The sequence below is a fragment of the Perca fluviatilis genome, chromosome 16, assembly GCF_010015445.1.
Source record: "Perca fluviatilis chromosome 16, GENO_Pfluv_1.0, whole genome shotgun sequence".
Taxonomy (NCBI): Eukaryota; Metazoa; Chordata; class Actinopteri; order Perciformes; family Percidae; genus Perca; species Perca fluviatilis.
The window spans coordinates 8,901,575-8,915,942 of NC_053127.1; the positions used below are offsets into that span (position 1 = coordinate 8,901,575).

The window sequence follows — 14,368 nt, forward strand, 5'->3', positions numbered from 1 at the left end:
GATTAACAATATAATTGTCTCTTTCAGTCAAAAAGTAAAAATATTTATTTATTTTATTACTTTTTTAAACACATTATGAATTCCAAGCTACATCTTTTGGTTATATTACTGTTATGTGATCCAGATAATGTAATAACACAGGTACACAGCCTATGAAGTAAACCATGCCTCTAAAACATTTTTTCTCCCTTGTCAATTTTGTTGCTATGAACTAATTAGGGTCAAGTGTCAGCAACTAGCATAGCTTTAGCGCAACAGTCGGACCAATAATCACTTAAATAATTACAATTTGGCATATGTAAACAAAATCCACAGTTACCATCAACAGTCATACCCCTTAGTATCATAGCTAGTGTTAGCAATTAATTGCGGTTAAACAAAGAAACCATGATTTTGTCAAAAAATTTGACAATAATGTAATACACTGACAGTGAAAGCATGGATCTTTGGCTTGACTACTGTTAATGTAATACTTTTATTTCTCACGTGTTTTTGCTGTATTTGTGTGCATAGACAGTGAAACGATCTTTTAACAACTTTTATGTGTTTTATATTTTGAGTGACTATCACTAGAGATTTGTAAGTTATTATAGTCGCAGGTGTAATATCTCATGTATTTTGGGTTCCTGGCAGCTTTATACTTTGTTAAATTCAGAAAATGATAAACCGTGTTTCATGCTTCTTGCGTTGAGCGCCGTCTGGATGGCGATGCGACGCAAGCGTGGCCTCGGCAACCTTGTACGAAGGGTCTGCTGAGGGTCTGAGTGCAGAGCCTCGTTCCTACAAGATTTTGTAACAACGCAGACACCGCTTTGCAATGATTGGCTACAGAGTTCTTTGAGTCGCTTTGACTAATGCTCTGACCACTTTGACCGCAATCAGTACGAATGACCAGAAGACGGTTCGCGGCGAGGCTCGGGCGCGCTGAATGCAAGAAGCATGAAACCCATTAAAGTCAGACTTGTAGTTGAGATTGTGCTGAAAAAAAGGGATACTTACAAAAATAACCAAAATGAACCTGGACTCCTGACGGTTATTATTATAAATAATAACTTATTTATATAGCACCTTTCAAAACAAAGTTTCAAAGTTCTTTACAATAAAGAAACAAATAATAAAAGTAAATAAAATCCAAACACAAGATATAAAACCAGACAAAATAGTTACAATATCAATAAATAAATGCACAAACGTGTATGATGTGTATACTTCAATTTGAAAGATGTAAAACAGTAAAAGTGGAATATCAGCCAGGAAATGTTTATGTTGTTTATACCCTGTGTGGCGTTGCAGGTTGACTAGTGAGGTGTCTCCGCAGTAATGGCAGCTTGTTTACTTCCACCTACGACATCTGAGATTATAGCCTTTATAGTTCTGCTAGTTGTGAGGATCAGCAGTATTTTGGGAGTATGCTTTGTCTAGTTGTTGAATAGTTAATGCTCACTGGTGTGTGTGTGTGTGTGTGTGTGTGTGTGTGTGTGTGTGTGTGTGTGTGTGTGTGTGTGTGTGTGTGTGTGTGTGTGTGTGTGTGTGTGTGTGTGTGTGTGTGTGTGTGTGTGTGTGTGTGTGTGTGGGTGTGTGTGTGGGGGGGGTGTGGTGTGTGTGTGTGTGTGGGGGTGGGTGTGTGTCCACAGAACTGGCAGGAGGTGGTGAACAAGGCAAACGAGCACATTATCCACAGCGTGGTGTCGGTCAAAGTCACCTCGGACACCAGCGCTGTGTGCAACGCTTCCAACGACCTGGGCACTGAAGTCAAGGCTTTCAGCATCAAAGCCAGTGAGAGCTTCTTTCTCATGTACACTGGAACATCTGTATGAGTGCTGTGGATTTATAGGATGGAGAGGGAACCATATACAGGCTTTGAAAGAGCGAAGTGACATTTGCATTTAGACAGTGCTAATTTGGGAAAATTCCTCTTATGTTAATGTCTTATCATTCTTTGCTTGTACACGGTCAGACTTTATAAAATATGCAGCAGAAAGGTGCGTCCTTTGTGTTCATCAGGATCATTTATTAAGACTTCAGCTGTAAAATCCATAAGTGATGCAGCCTGTGAGGGAGAAGATGTCACTTTTCAGTTCACCACTCCCTCTCATCCACCAGCACTGTGGCGGATCGTTCATATCATGAAACATTTACATAAGACATTCTTTATTTTTTCTTCTTTTTTGGCCATTTTAGGCCTTTAATTGACAGGACAGCTGAAGACATGAAAGGGGAGAGAGAGGGGGGGGATGACATGCAGCAAAGAGCTGCAGGTCTGAGTCAAACCTGGGCCTGCAGCGTCGAGAAGTAAACCTCTGTATATGGGCGCCCGCTCTACCAACTGAGCTATCCGGGCGCCCGACACCTAAGACATTCTTAAAAGCAAATACAGTCAGCTCTGTTCTTTTGACAACTCCAGACAAATATGGGATTGTTTGTAATTACTGAAGCAGCTGCAATCAAATTAAGGGTGCGTGTGTGCGTGTGCGTGTGTGTGTTTGTGTTTCGGGGCCCACTGTAAATGTTGTTCTACTTGTTCACAGTTCCCAGAGTCACTTCAGCTGCTCCCTTCTCTCCTGGTAAGATTGTTTCTCTCCAGTCTCTTCTTGTTTAACACCCCTCTTTCCCTTTTGCTCATTTTGTTCTTTAGACTTTAAGTTCTGTCCGAGACAGTGAAAGGGTTGGAGGACTGCATACATTATTTATGATTTTCATACAGGGACTCGATGCCAGGACTGTCTTTAGTTTGCTGGCAGATCTTTGGGATTGCCTGTGGGCATATTAAATATTCTGTTTTATACAGAGAGAAAAATCACAACACTAGAAAATTCAACCAGGCCAACACTTACAATGATACTTAGACCAAACGCTCTCCAGCGGTAAAACATTATTTGTATATCCCAGAATTTTGTTTAACAAACAAAAATAAGTTGGTGTCTAACTTTAACGGACTTTTTCCAGACAGTCTTGTGTTTTATAGTGGCTTTTTACATACCAGGCGAAATTGCAGTGAAGTATGGAGAGGGGCATTATTATGGGGCAATTTTCTGTCTTTATCTGAGCAGTCACTTCATGCCATTAAAACCTTCACTAGCCTGTGGGGAATACAACGGGCAAATAAAGAACATTTCACCCACTACCATTAACAACACTGTCAAATATATCTCGAGTAGAGTGCTGTTTTGCTCCCAGGAAATAAATATTAGGTAGCTCCCCTAATTCTTTACCGAGTTTATTAAGGACCACTTTCACAGTCCCTCTTAGTAGAAGCTTCCTACACACACACTTAACAAGCAGTGGAAGATCTACTTTAAGAATGAATTGCATCACTGTTTTATGACACTGAACCATAAAATGAATGACGCCTTCTTAGTTTATCAGATTTTGTGAATTCATCATATTCAAAAGGCTGATGTGGATAATTATAGGCTTAAAGCTGACAATGATAATGTTAGGTCTGAGATAACATGCCTGTGGAAAGAAAGCAATGCGTTTTATGATTTGTATTGTGTTAGTAATGGTACACTGTTTTGCTACAAATTCTGGCGTCATCACTTTGTTGTTAAGAAACAGGCAGTAAACTGGCAAAAAAACTGAGTTAGCAAAATAAATATCTAGGAGGATGGAGGAAAACTGTACAAATATTACTTTGACTATATAAGATGATGCATTTAATACAAAAGATATTATATTGGAAGGTATGAACCACATAAAATACCATGTTAGTATGGGAATAGTTTATATTTTAGGGATGTTAGAAATTAGAATTAAAAAGCTGAATTGAAAATATGTTTAAGAAGCGTCAAAGTCACTGATACCTGATACATTGTGATCTCGGTAACTATTAATATTATCATATTAATATTAAATAGGGCTCAGAATTATAAATAGAGTGAACGTTTTGTAGGAGTTTGGATAAAAATGCTGAGCAAGCAGACTAAAGTTAAAGTTGTAGCTTCTTTTTTTTTAAAGACCATTCTGGATGGATAAAGTAATCTAAATAAAGTCAGTTAATAAGGAATGGGTCACAGATGCTGCACAAAATAAATTACATTTTTCTGCAGTCCTGCCACTTTAATGACAGAAATATTATCGACATAATTTCCCGCACAGCTAATTATTTCTTATGCATGAGGAAATGGATGTTGTTAAATAAGCCACTTAAGATACCAAATAGTTTAAATAATGCAAATTGAAGGTAGTAGTCGGGGGACTTGCCAGAGACTGATTTAAAAAAACAGAGGCTGACTTTTACTCTCTGATAAGCTCCAAAAACACTGGATCCTACACTTCCTATAAAGGAACCTATAGCTTCTTTTTGTTAGACCTTTCCTACCTGCTAAACGCCCCTAAACATCCCAAGTCTTTGAAACTTCACCCACCCAGCATTAAACACCGGCTTTTCTGTTTCCTTTTGACTTAGGTCATTTACCAAGATCACTCATACAACTGTTGCAACTGTTTTCTGAGTAGTTCTCCACAAGACTAGTGAACTGACCTTTATCTATATAATAAATAAGTGCCTCTTTGAAATATACAGAATGCAGTGTTTCCCCTCATAATTTGGCCCAGAAGCTGTATGCTCGTACAAAAGTGATTTTGGTTTGTGTGTGGAGGCTGATAAACAGAAACCTTGTTAATCTAAAATGAACTTCTTTTGTGGATGCCAATTTCGTTAAACACCACTGCTGTCAAAGCAGCAGATAAGTCCTATTGCGAGATGGACTGACACTAACTAACTGAGCGGTGTGTGTGTGTGTGTGTGTGTGCGTGTGTAGCTGAGGGCAGCGGGGTGATCATCGTGGTGATCATACTGTGTCTGCTGCTGCTCGCCATCCTCGGCAGCGTTCTCTACTTCCTGCATAAGAAGGGGAAGATCCCCTGTGGACGCTCTGGGAAACAGGAGATGTGAGTGCCTTCTCTTCTATTATCTGCCCATGATGTCTACAGAACAACACAACCCTTTCTTAAGGATACGTCTGGTGATTTGAATCTTTCATATTGTGGACAAATCCAATTCAAAGACCAAAACCAACAAAATGTGATCCTAACAAGTATTATATGTGTATATATGATATATCTTATTCAATAAGACATACACCATCTTGCTGCTGCAAATAGTCATTAGACCACCAACTGTGTATTAATCCGCTGCTGAAAATGGTCCCAGACACCTGAGTTATGTTGCCTAGGAATATGCCCAGGTTATCAAACCATAATGGAATGAGTCTCTGTCTGTCTGTCTGTCGATTTTCTCGACAACCATTCCTCCGATGGACTTCACACTTGGCCGGTGTATTGCTGAGGACCCAAGGATGTGCAGTGTAGAGTGTGAGCTCTTGAGATCTACTGGACATATTTATTAGTGCGTTATTTACACACTTGTACTAGTGTATTGAGTTCCTTAACGGTTACACCGCCGAACGGCATCCTGGGTACAGCTCGCTTCCTGTCGCTCACTACAGTACATTCAAGAACAGATTAAAAAAAGAGAGACTGGAGATGTTGCAATTTAGCAAACTCAAACATTTCAAGCCTCAGCGATGTCCCTTTCAAAATGAATGCTTTGTTCCCAGAAATAGCCTGGTCCCAAATAGCTAGCTGTTAGCAAATTATGTGTATTTTCTAGCATCTAACTGTGTCATGGCCGGTGCATTGCTGAGGACCCAAGGAAGCGCAGTATCGAGTGTGAACTTTTGTGGTATGTTTGTGTGATATGCTGGTGTCATTTAGCCAGTAGGAATCATGACTTTCTACTCTGGTTGACTCCTTCCAGTCCCGCTCTGAGGAAACCAGTCAGCGTTCTCCTTTGTGATATTTTTTTAACTTATATTTGCCCTAAACTAATAAAAGCATTGTAACTATACATTTTGGCTCGATCCAAGTGTGCCTGAAGTAAGCCCTATGGCTTCCCTTTTACTATAGTTGACCAGATTGACTTCAAGAGCACCTTGCTTTCACCTGGAGTTTACTACTTCACAACTGTTTTTGCGTTGTTGAGTGTGAAGTTGTTTGGATGAGCGGTTCTCGAAAAAGCTGAAAGTTTCAGCGGGAAGTATGAAAGTATATTCGTGACCTGCTTTTAAAGATTTGAGTGCCTCAGAAGTATTGAGAGTCGGACGAACACATTGTCGGTTTTGGTCTTTTTTGTTGACAAGTACAGCAATATACAGCCTTATCTTTTGAAGAAATTTGGACTATGACTCTTAATTGCATCCAAAACCTTAAAATAATACGGCGGTAACGAGAGTGGAAGTTTCAGTATATTACTGGAACTCTCAGGATGTCGATGCAGAAATGTTTAAAACCAACTGATTTAAGAAACGCTTAAACCTGGGTATAGTAACACAATGTTAACCAATGTTAAGAAAGAAGAATATGTGATGAAACCCAGTCCCTCTGCAGTTACCGGTGTTTCTGTCAAATTCCACATGAGCCAACCTTCCTTCCTGTCAGCAGCACCAAAGAGAAGGCCACCAAAGATGACATTGTCGTGGAGATGAAGACCAACACAAAGAATGAGGAAGCTGTCCTCCTAAAGGCTGTCAACGGAGACAAGAAGGGCCCTAGTGACCAGGTAACTATTGTGGCTGGATGAATGTGATGTCATTATCTCACAATGTAAAAAAGGACTCCAAAAACCAAAGTTGATTCTGCTTAAATTTTAAAGTGCTCATATTCTGCTTTTTGGCTTTTTCCCTTTTCTTTATTGTGTTATATATCTTTTTTGTGCATGTAATAGGTTTACAAAGTGAAAAAGTCCAAGGTCCCCCCCCAAAGGGACTTTCCATCTACAACAGAAAACACTGTTCACAACCTGCTCCAAACAGCTCTATTGTAGTCCAGCCTTTACTTCAGAGACAAACGTGGTCACTTTGTAACACATGTTATAATGCTCGCCTAGCTGCTAGCATGGCACTCCCTCATACTCTGCTTCTGACTGGCTAGTAGTCCTTACCTAGCTACTGCGCATGTGCGACTCCCAACAAAGATGATGCAACAGAAGTGAGATGCCTCAGTCTGTAGCTAAAACAGAGCTCAACACACAGGGTGCAAAGAGGAGCTGCAGCAATGTGCAGTTCAACAAATATATCGTGTTTTTTGAAAATTAAACCACATAAACCTATTCTGGTACAACCTCAAAATACAATTATGAACTGGAAAATGAGCATAATATGAGCACTTTAATAGTTGTGGAGCTCACATGTAAAGTTTGTCCTGAGGGAGACACTAGCGAAAAGCTCATGGAGAAGGAAAAGAAAATTCATCGCAGATGCAAGTCAGGAAACGCAGAGTTAGACATCCTGTTCACAGAAGCTGTTTTTAAATGTGGATATGTAATGTGCATGTGGAGTAATAGCAGTGCTTTTTGCATCAATTATTTAATGGTTGTTAATAAACCCGCACCAGCTGCCAAAATGCAGAAAACCAATTCTGATGATATGAGGATGTCGGGACGTGATACAGACAGATGCAAGTGTTTGGGATTTAAAGGGACACTCCCATGTTTTTCAGTATTATCTCCAGTGCTTTAATGCAGTGTGCTTGGCTTTTTAATGTGGTTAAATGGTTGTTATTATTAGTAGCTAGTTAGCAGATTTAAAGATTTTATCTTTCATAATTATTCTGATGTTTTTATTTTTATTTTGAGGTGTAGTGGCGATTGATTTTCTGGTCCTTTTGTAAATACTGACAGAGGCACTAAACTGTCTCACTCCTCAGTATATCTCAGATCTTTTATCCCGGTACAACCCTGCTCCCACTTTAAGGTCCTCTGGCACGGGCCTTTTATCTGTTCCAGACTCTCGACTGAAGACTATAAGGGGGACAGAGCTTTTGAAATAAGAGCCCCGAGGCTCTGGAACGCCCTGCCCAAGAAAATACGGCAGGCTGACTCAGTGGCTTTTTGTAAAGCTAAGCTTAAAACATACTTTTATCGCCCTGCCTTCCTTGATTTAATCTGATTCTAGTTTTTATCTGTTTCTAGGTTCTGCAATTTTAAATTTTCTTTCTGTCGTTCGTTTTAGTACTTTTATTCTTTCATTGCTATGTTTTTTTTAAATCTTTTTGTAATTCTGTTGTTCTATGTGTTCTTTGCTTGCTATGTTAAGCACTTTGTAATTTTGTTTTGATAAGTACTACATAAAGAAAGATATAATCTTTATTCTAGCACTTTTCAAATTGTTCACATAGTGCTTTATTTGAATAGTTCAACATTTCTTATACTTGTGTGATTGTTGCCATTTTTGGGTTGTATCTCCATGGTTGAATGCACTTCTTGAACAGAAGTCGCTTTGTATAAACGTGTCATCATAATGAATGCAATGTATTCGCTTTCTTGCTGAGAGTTAGATTAGGAGATCGCCACCACCTCATGTATGCACGCTAAATATAAAGTCGCAGCCAGCTAACTTAGCTTAGCATAAAGACTGGAAACAGAGGGGAACAGCTAGCCTGGCTCTGTCCAAAGGTCACAAAATCCACCAACCAGTCGCTCGACAGATAACGTGTTTACTAGCGAGCTTTAGAGGTGCTGGTAGGATATATTTAACCTAATTCCTAATTAACCTAATAATTTAATTTAACTTAATAAACAGGAATTTCCCTTTTTATTTGCAGATCACAGCTTGTGTGCCATATGTAGTAATTACTAGGGTGTGTGTGTGTGTGTGTGTGTGTGTGTGGAGGTGTGTGTGTGGAGGTGTAACACTGACGTCCTCCTCTGTCCCTCCAGTGAAGTCCCTGACGGTTCAGCAGCAGGGAGGACACATGAAGCCAGCAGTCCGTCAGCGTGACCTGAGACCTGCAGGGTAACCCCACCTCACAGTCCGGACATTCCCCCATCATGCTTTGTTCTCAGCAGTATTTAGTAGATTCACACAGGAACACACCACCACATACCTGCATTACACACACACACACACACACACACACACACACACACACACACACACACACACACACACACACACACACACACACACACACACACACACACACACAAACACATACAGGTATGTATGTACTCGTGTGTATTTTCCTTTTGAATGAATGTTTGCCACCCTGACATTCAGTTCCTCCGTTTGTTTTGTACCGTTTCCTTAAAACTGTTCAGCGTGTGTACGATGGTGTCTCGTGTTGCATCATCCAACTTTTTTTTTTCTTTTTTTTTTAATGAAAGTGTATATATTATATATATTTTGTTATTTAAGATATTTTGGCACTGCGATTTTCAACTGGCGTTAGCGTCTGGGTCATGTGCATGTTGATCCGTGTTCATGGTGTCCAGGCGAGTTTTTGGGACGGGAAATGATGTCAGAGACCAAACGCTTTACTGTTGGTTCACAGTCACAGAGAGAAGGCTTGTCAGTGTGTTTCCTTCACTTTGATTTGTTTTGATTGACACCAGTATTTGCAGAAGTCGATTTTGAAATGTAACCAAAAAATGAGGAATACTGAGGCGTTTCCCCGATGATGGGATGTCTTGTTCGGGTGGGAAAACGAGACGCTAAAGCTTGAGACGCAGAGTAATCCCAACATCTATAAAAGCTGTCAGTCAGACACACTGGCAGCCTTCTTTTGCAAACTGCTGTCAAGCCTTTGTACCGTTTGTAAATAAGTGGTAGTGTACAGATCTGCTAGTGGTGGCCTTGGACTGTTACTGAAGGCGAAAGGGCCAAAGGTTAGTTGGTTAGCTGATGTGCTGTGCCTGTTTTTGAGAATGCATCATACACTGAATTAGGTTTTTTCTTTGGTTTGCTCTGTGTGTTTTCTTTGTTTCAACTGAGAGCTCGTTGGGCCTGAAGAAAGGTTCCAGTGTTTGTGCATGTTTGACGTGTTTACTACAGACGACCCATACAGTACTGCTGACCGCTGTGCAAAGCAGGCTGCTTTTTTTTTACCTTCTAGGCAGCCATACGTTTCAGTTTGTTTCTGTACAGTTTGATACGGTGGCCGACAAGGGGCAAACGCACTGCAACTTAATAAAACGCATGCACGTTAACAAAACGTCTTCATTAATTTGACAACGCATGTGCAGCATTTAGCAAACGCGCTGCAAATACACACATCACAACCAAATACACAAACGCGCTGCAAATACACACATCACAACCAAATACACAAACGCGCTGCAAATACACACATCACAACCAAATACACAAACGCGCTGCAAATACACACATCACAACCAAATACACAAACGCGCTGCAAATACACACATCACAACCAAATACACAAACGCGCTGCAAATACACACATCACAACCAAATACACAAATGCGCTGCAAATACACACATCACAACCAAATACACAAACGCGCTGCAAATACAGAAGCGATGCAAAATTAAAAGAACACAATCCCTGAAAAAAAATGCAACAACAAAAAAACGCTGCATCCAGATTACACAACGGAAGTTCTCCAGGCCTCTAGGGGGGAGCGCTAAGTGGAACAGCTGGATTTTCGACCCCACGGGGAGAGAGCGCTCTGGCTTTTTATTACCACGAGTTTATGGACACGTCTCTGCTGATTGGGTATCACCTGTGACCTGAGCCAATAAACGAGAGACACGCCCACCAAACGAGAGAAAACATAGACTTAATATTTACAGTCTATGATCTCAAAGAAGTTGCACACCGTTCACAACGGTGCACACCGTTCAGAGATTGAACGTGCCCTGGCACACTCTCTCTCTCTCTCTCCCTCCCTCTCTCCCCGTGGGGTCAAAAATCCAGCTGTTCCACTTAGCGCTCCCCCTAGAGGCCTGGAGAACTTCCGTTGTGTAATCTGGATGCAGCAGGTTTTTTTGTTGCATTTGTTTTCGGGGATTGTGTTCTTTTCTTTTTGCATCGTTTGTGTATTTGCAGCGCGTTTGTGTATTTGGTTGTGTTGTGTGTATTTGCATGTGTTGTCAAATGAATGAAGATGTTTTCTTAACTTGCGTGTGTGTCATTGAGTTGCAGTGCGTTTGGCCCCTGTCGGCCACCGTAGTTTGAGAATCAACTGGCAGACACTTCCAACTTGTTTGACGCAGATACTCCCATCACAGGGAACATTTGGTTTCCCGTTCAAAATTACAATAGTTCCCCATCCATGGTAACGTCTGCTCGGCATTACTCCTAAAACCATCATGAATGTTTAAGAACAGAACAAGTAGACCGAGATGTTCTTCTCTGTGATGAACACTCAACTCCACCAAGTTTCAAGGTGTTTCTTGTTATTTTGGTTTTAAATACGTGAAGTGAATGTAAAATCGTGGCAGTGAAAGGGAGACACACATGTAATGTCTATCTGCAGCTCTTCCCAGTTTGTCATGTATTATCACGACATTCAAGTCACAGAGCTAAGGAAAAGAAATCTCTGACAATCTTTGAAAAACCTCATTGTTGTTTTGAAGGTGTTTCCAGAATCCTTAAAGTCTCTTCTAACCATCTCCATCGAGTCATATTCTAAGATGCAGCTGTGTTTCCTAAAACTGCAGGCGGATATCACTTTGCTCTTTTTATTGTGCATGAAAATACTGATTAATTAAAAAAAAACTGTAAATATTGTGATATTCCCGAATCCAAACAAGGCCGGCAGTATTCCTCATCCTTTATTTTGTCTTTATTCTTCTTTTCTATTATTCTTGAATCCCCATTAGTTTCCACAAAGAGGCCGCTACTCTTTCTGGTGTCCACACAAAAGCAACAATTTAAAATAACTCGACAACATAAGGTAGACAATAAGAACTTACAGTGAAAACAAACCACTAGACAGCACTAACTAAAAATTAAACATCGAAGTAAGATTATTTTGCATTTACCATCTATTCTATATTTTTATTTCTTGCGTCGTACACCGTGACCAAGGCACAGTGTCATTGTCGGGCACCATTGTGCAGCAGATGGATTTTATTACTTATTCAGACGTGTGAAAGAGTCTTTAAAAGTTCTGGAAATGCCTTCAGAACAGAGGTACGTGTTTTTAGAAGATTGTCAGGGATTTATTCTTCAGCAAAAAACGATATTTGAATGTAATGATAATAGATGAGCGGCACAAACTGGAGCTAATCTACACGATGCTTTTGTAAAAGCCAGTCGGTACATTTGTATAAGTCTGCTGAAACATGCATCAACACTGGTATGCTCCTTTACGGCCCCTGTTGTGAATATATGATGTACTGATTGCTCACTGTGTGTGTAGGTTATTGTGAAAAGAGACATTTTTGCCCAGATGACTTGCAACATTAACAAAGTAGTGATATGTTCTGTTCTGTTGTTTTTTTTTCCACTGAGTTGAGATGTTGAAGTTGTAGAAATATCCAGGTACGGGACGTTCTCAGGCAGGAGGTGTCCTCGTGTGCGGTGCGATGAGGTCTTTATATGACGGTTTAGAGAAGCTGCACAAAGCCATAACACCAACCGTCTGCCGTCTGCAGCCAAACATTTCTGATTTGATCCGTAAATCTTTAAATACGACATTTTGTGTTTTATCGTTCTGGAATTTTCACCAGTGGGAAAACAAGTTTGAAACTGAACATGTGTGTAAATTAAGTACTGTACATGTGATTCTTTGATGCCTGTGTTTTTTTTTTTTCTTCCTTTTTTTTTAAAATATTTTTTGCAAGAAAATAATGCCAAATAAAAATGTTTCATTATAAGAGAGACTGTATCTGTATCATTATTTTTGCAGCAGTGTGAGCACTTTTCCTCATTTCTTTTGCCCCGAGGGCTCGATATGAACCAGAAGAGCAGCGAGTTGAGTGTGCTCTTGTGTTAGCACTGCGCGGTCCCTCAGTGAGGAGACAGGAAGCAGCGCAGCCTCCAAACCGCTGTCAGCACGAGCTGGAAATGACTCCAACAGTAGCTCCGATTTCCAGCTGGAGTCTGAAGGGAGGACGGACAGAAAACAGCTCACATCTGCAACAAATTCAGACGCCTCCAGAGCTTCCCACTGCAAGACAAATCAGCCGAGTCTTTATTCACTTAGTGAAAAGCATGAACTACCAGGTGCCAACACGTTTATCTAGTTGAAAAAAAAATTAACTTTTCGGGCGCCTGGTTAGCTCACCTGGTAGACCGAGCGCCCATATAGAGGTTTACTCCTTGACGCAGCAGCCGCAGGTTCAACTCTGATCTGCGGCCCTTTGCTGCCTGTCATTCGACCCTCTCTATCCCCTTTCAAGTCTAAGCTGTCCTATACAAATAAAGGCCTAAAATGCACAAAAAAAAATCGATTAGTGGCCAACCTGCTTCACTTCTGTGTTTCCGACAGCCTCTATATGACCGTACGACGCTGCTGATTAGGGCCGGGCCATTTATCAAATCTGATTTTAAATTACGATTTTGGCTTCCAAGGATGATAAGTCCAGCGCGCTGGAACATGTTGAATATAGCGTACAGAAATGTTGGATATATGTTTAGGTGTTTTCAGTAGGTTATGGTATTTTCGTCTCATTTTTATCTATGTATTTCTTATTTTCTCTAGTTGAATTATATTCAAAGTTCAAGAAAATCTTCTGCTAGTTTAAGGAAAGTTTGGAAAAGTCAGTTGTTTTTACAATTCATCTAATTTCACAACTACAAATTTTATAATATATTAACAAAATCAACCGGATGAATAAACCTTTACATCAAGGTAAAAACAGGAATGTCTAAGACATGGATGTAAAAATATTTAACTTTTAATTTAGATTTGAGACTTTTGCAAATAATTATTGGTAACTCTTTACTTGAAGGTATCTACATAAGAGTGACATGACACTGTCATGAACACATGAACTCTAAACCTAAATCTAACCATGACAAAAACCTAATGACACGGTCTGACAGTAGCATTATGTCATAAATGTTTATGACTTGTTTATAATGTTCATGACAGTGTCATGTCACTCTTATGTAGATGCCTTCAAGTAATGTGTAACCCAATTCTTTTATTCTGACAAAAGTACTGAAAGAACAGTTAACTCCTCAAAAGTGGCTTTTGTGTGTAGTTACCTCTTTCCAAGAATTTGTCCAAACGTTTGTTGTAGTTCTACGGACAAACCACACAGATCAGATGTTAAAGAAAATACTGTTTAATTAAAAATCTTAATGGCTTAGGCATGAAAACATGGCAACACAACGAATGCTGAGGATATTAAAAAGGCAATAAATAAAATATTTACACAGGCAATAACAAAGCAATGAAGACAAGTTTTTAGTAGGCAAGTTGTTGAAAAGGCTAGTTATCATGACTACGCCACACGTCATTAACCAGTGGAGCTAACCCAACACACCAGCTGTGTGTGCGTGTGTGTGTGTGTGTGTTTGAGCACTTGTTTTACTATATTCGTGGGGTCCAAAAACCAGGGAATACAGTATACTTGTGGGGTCTGCGCAGCCTTGTGGGGCCCAAAATGCT

General features: G+C 40.1%; 1 protein-coding gene across 3 annotated transcripts in view; it reads left to right on the top strand.

The window, feature by feature from the left end:
* mcama (melanoma cell adhesion molecule a) overlaps positions 1 to 10,074 on the top strand; it is a 54,536-nt gene extending 44,462 nt beyond the window's left edge. For 2 of the 3 annotated variants that reach the window (XM_039778306.1, XM_039778308.1), the window contains exons 12-16: positions 1,635 to 1,776; positions 2,529 to 2,564; positions 4,764 to 4,893; positions 6,442 to 6,562; positions 8,720 to 10,074. In XM_039778306.1, the coding sequence (XP_039634240.1) occupies positions 1,635 to 1,776; positions 2,529 to 2,564; positions 4,764 to 4,893; positions 6,442 to 6,562; positions 8,720 to 8,722 (432 nt within the window). In that variant the 3' untranslated portion in view covers positions 8,723 to 10,074. The remainder of the gene's footprint in view (positions 1 to 1,634; positions 1,777 to 2,528; positions 2,565 to 4,763; positions 4,894 to 6,441; positions 6,563 to 8,719) is intronic. The other variant, XM_039778307.1, reaches the window with a different exon arrangement.
* The last annotated feature ends 4,294 nt before the right edge of the window (positions 10,075 to 14,368 follow it).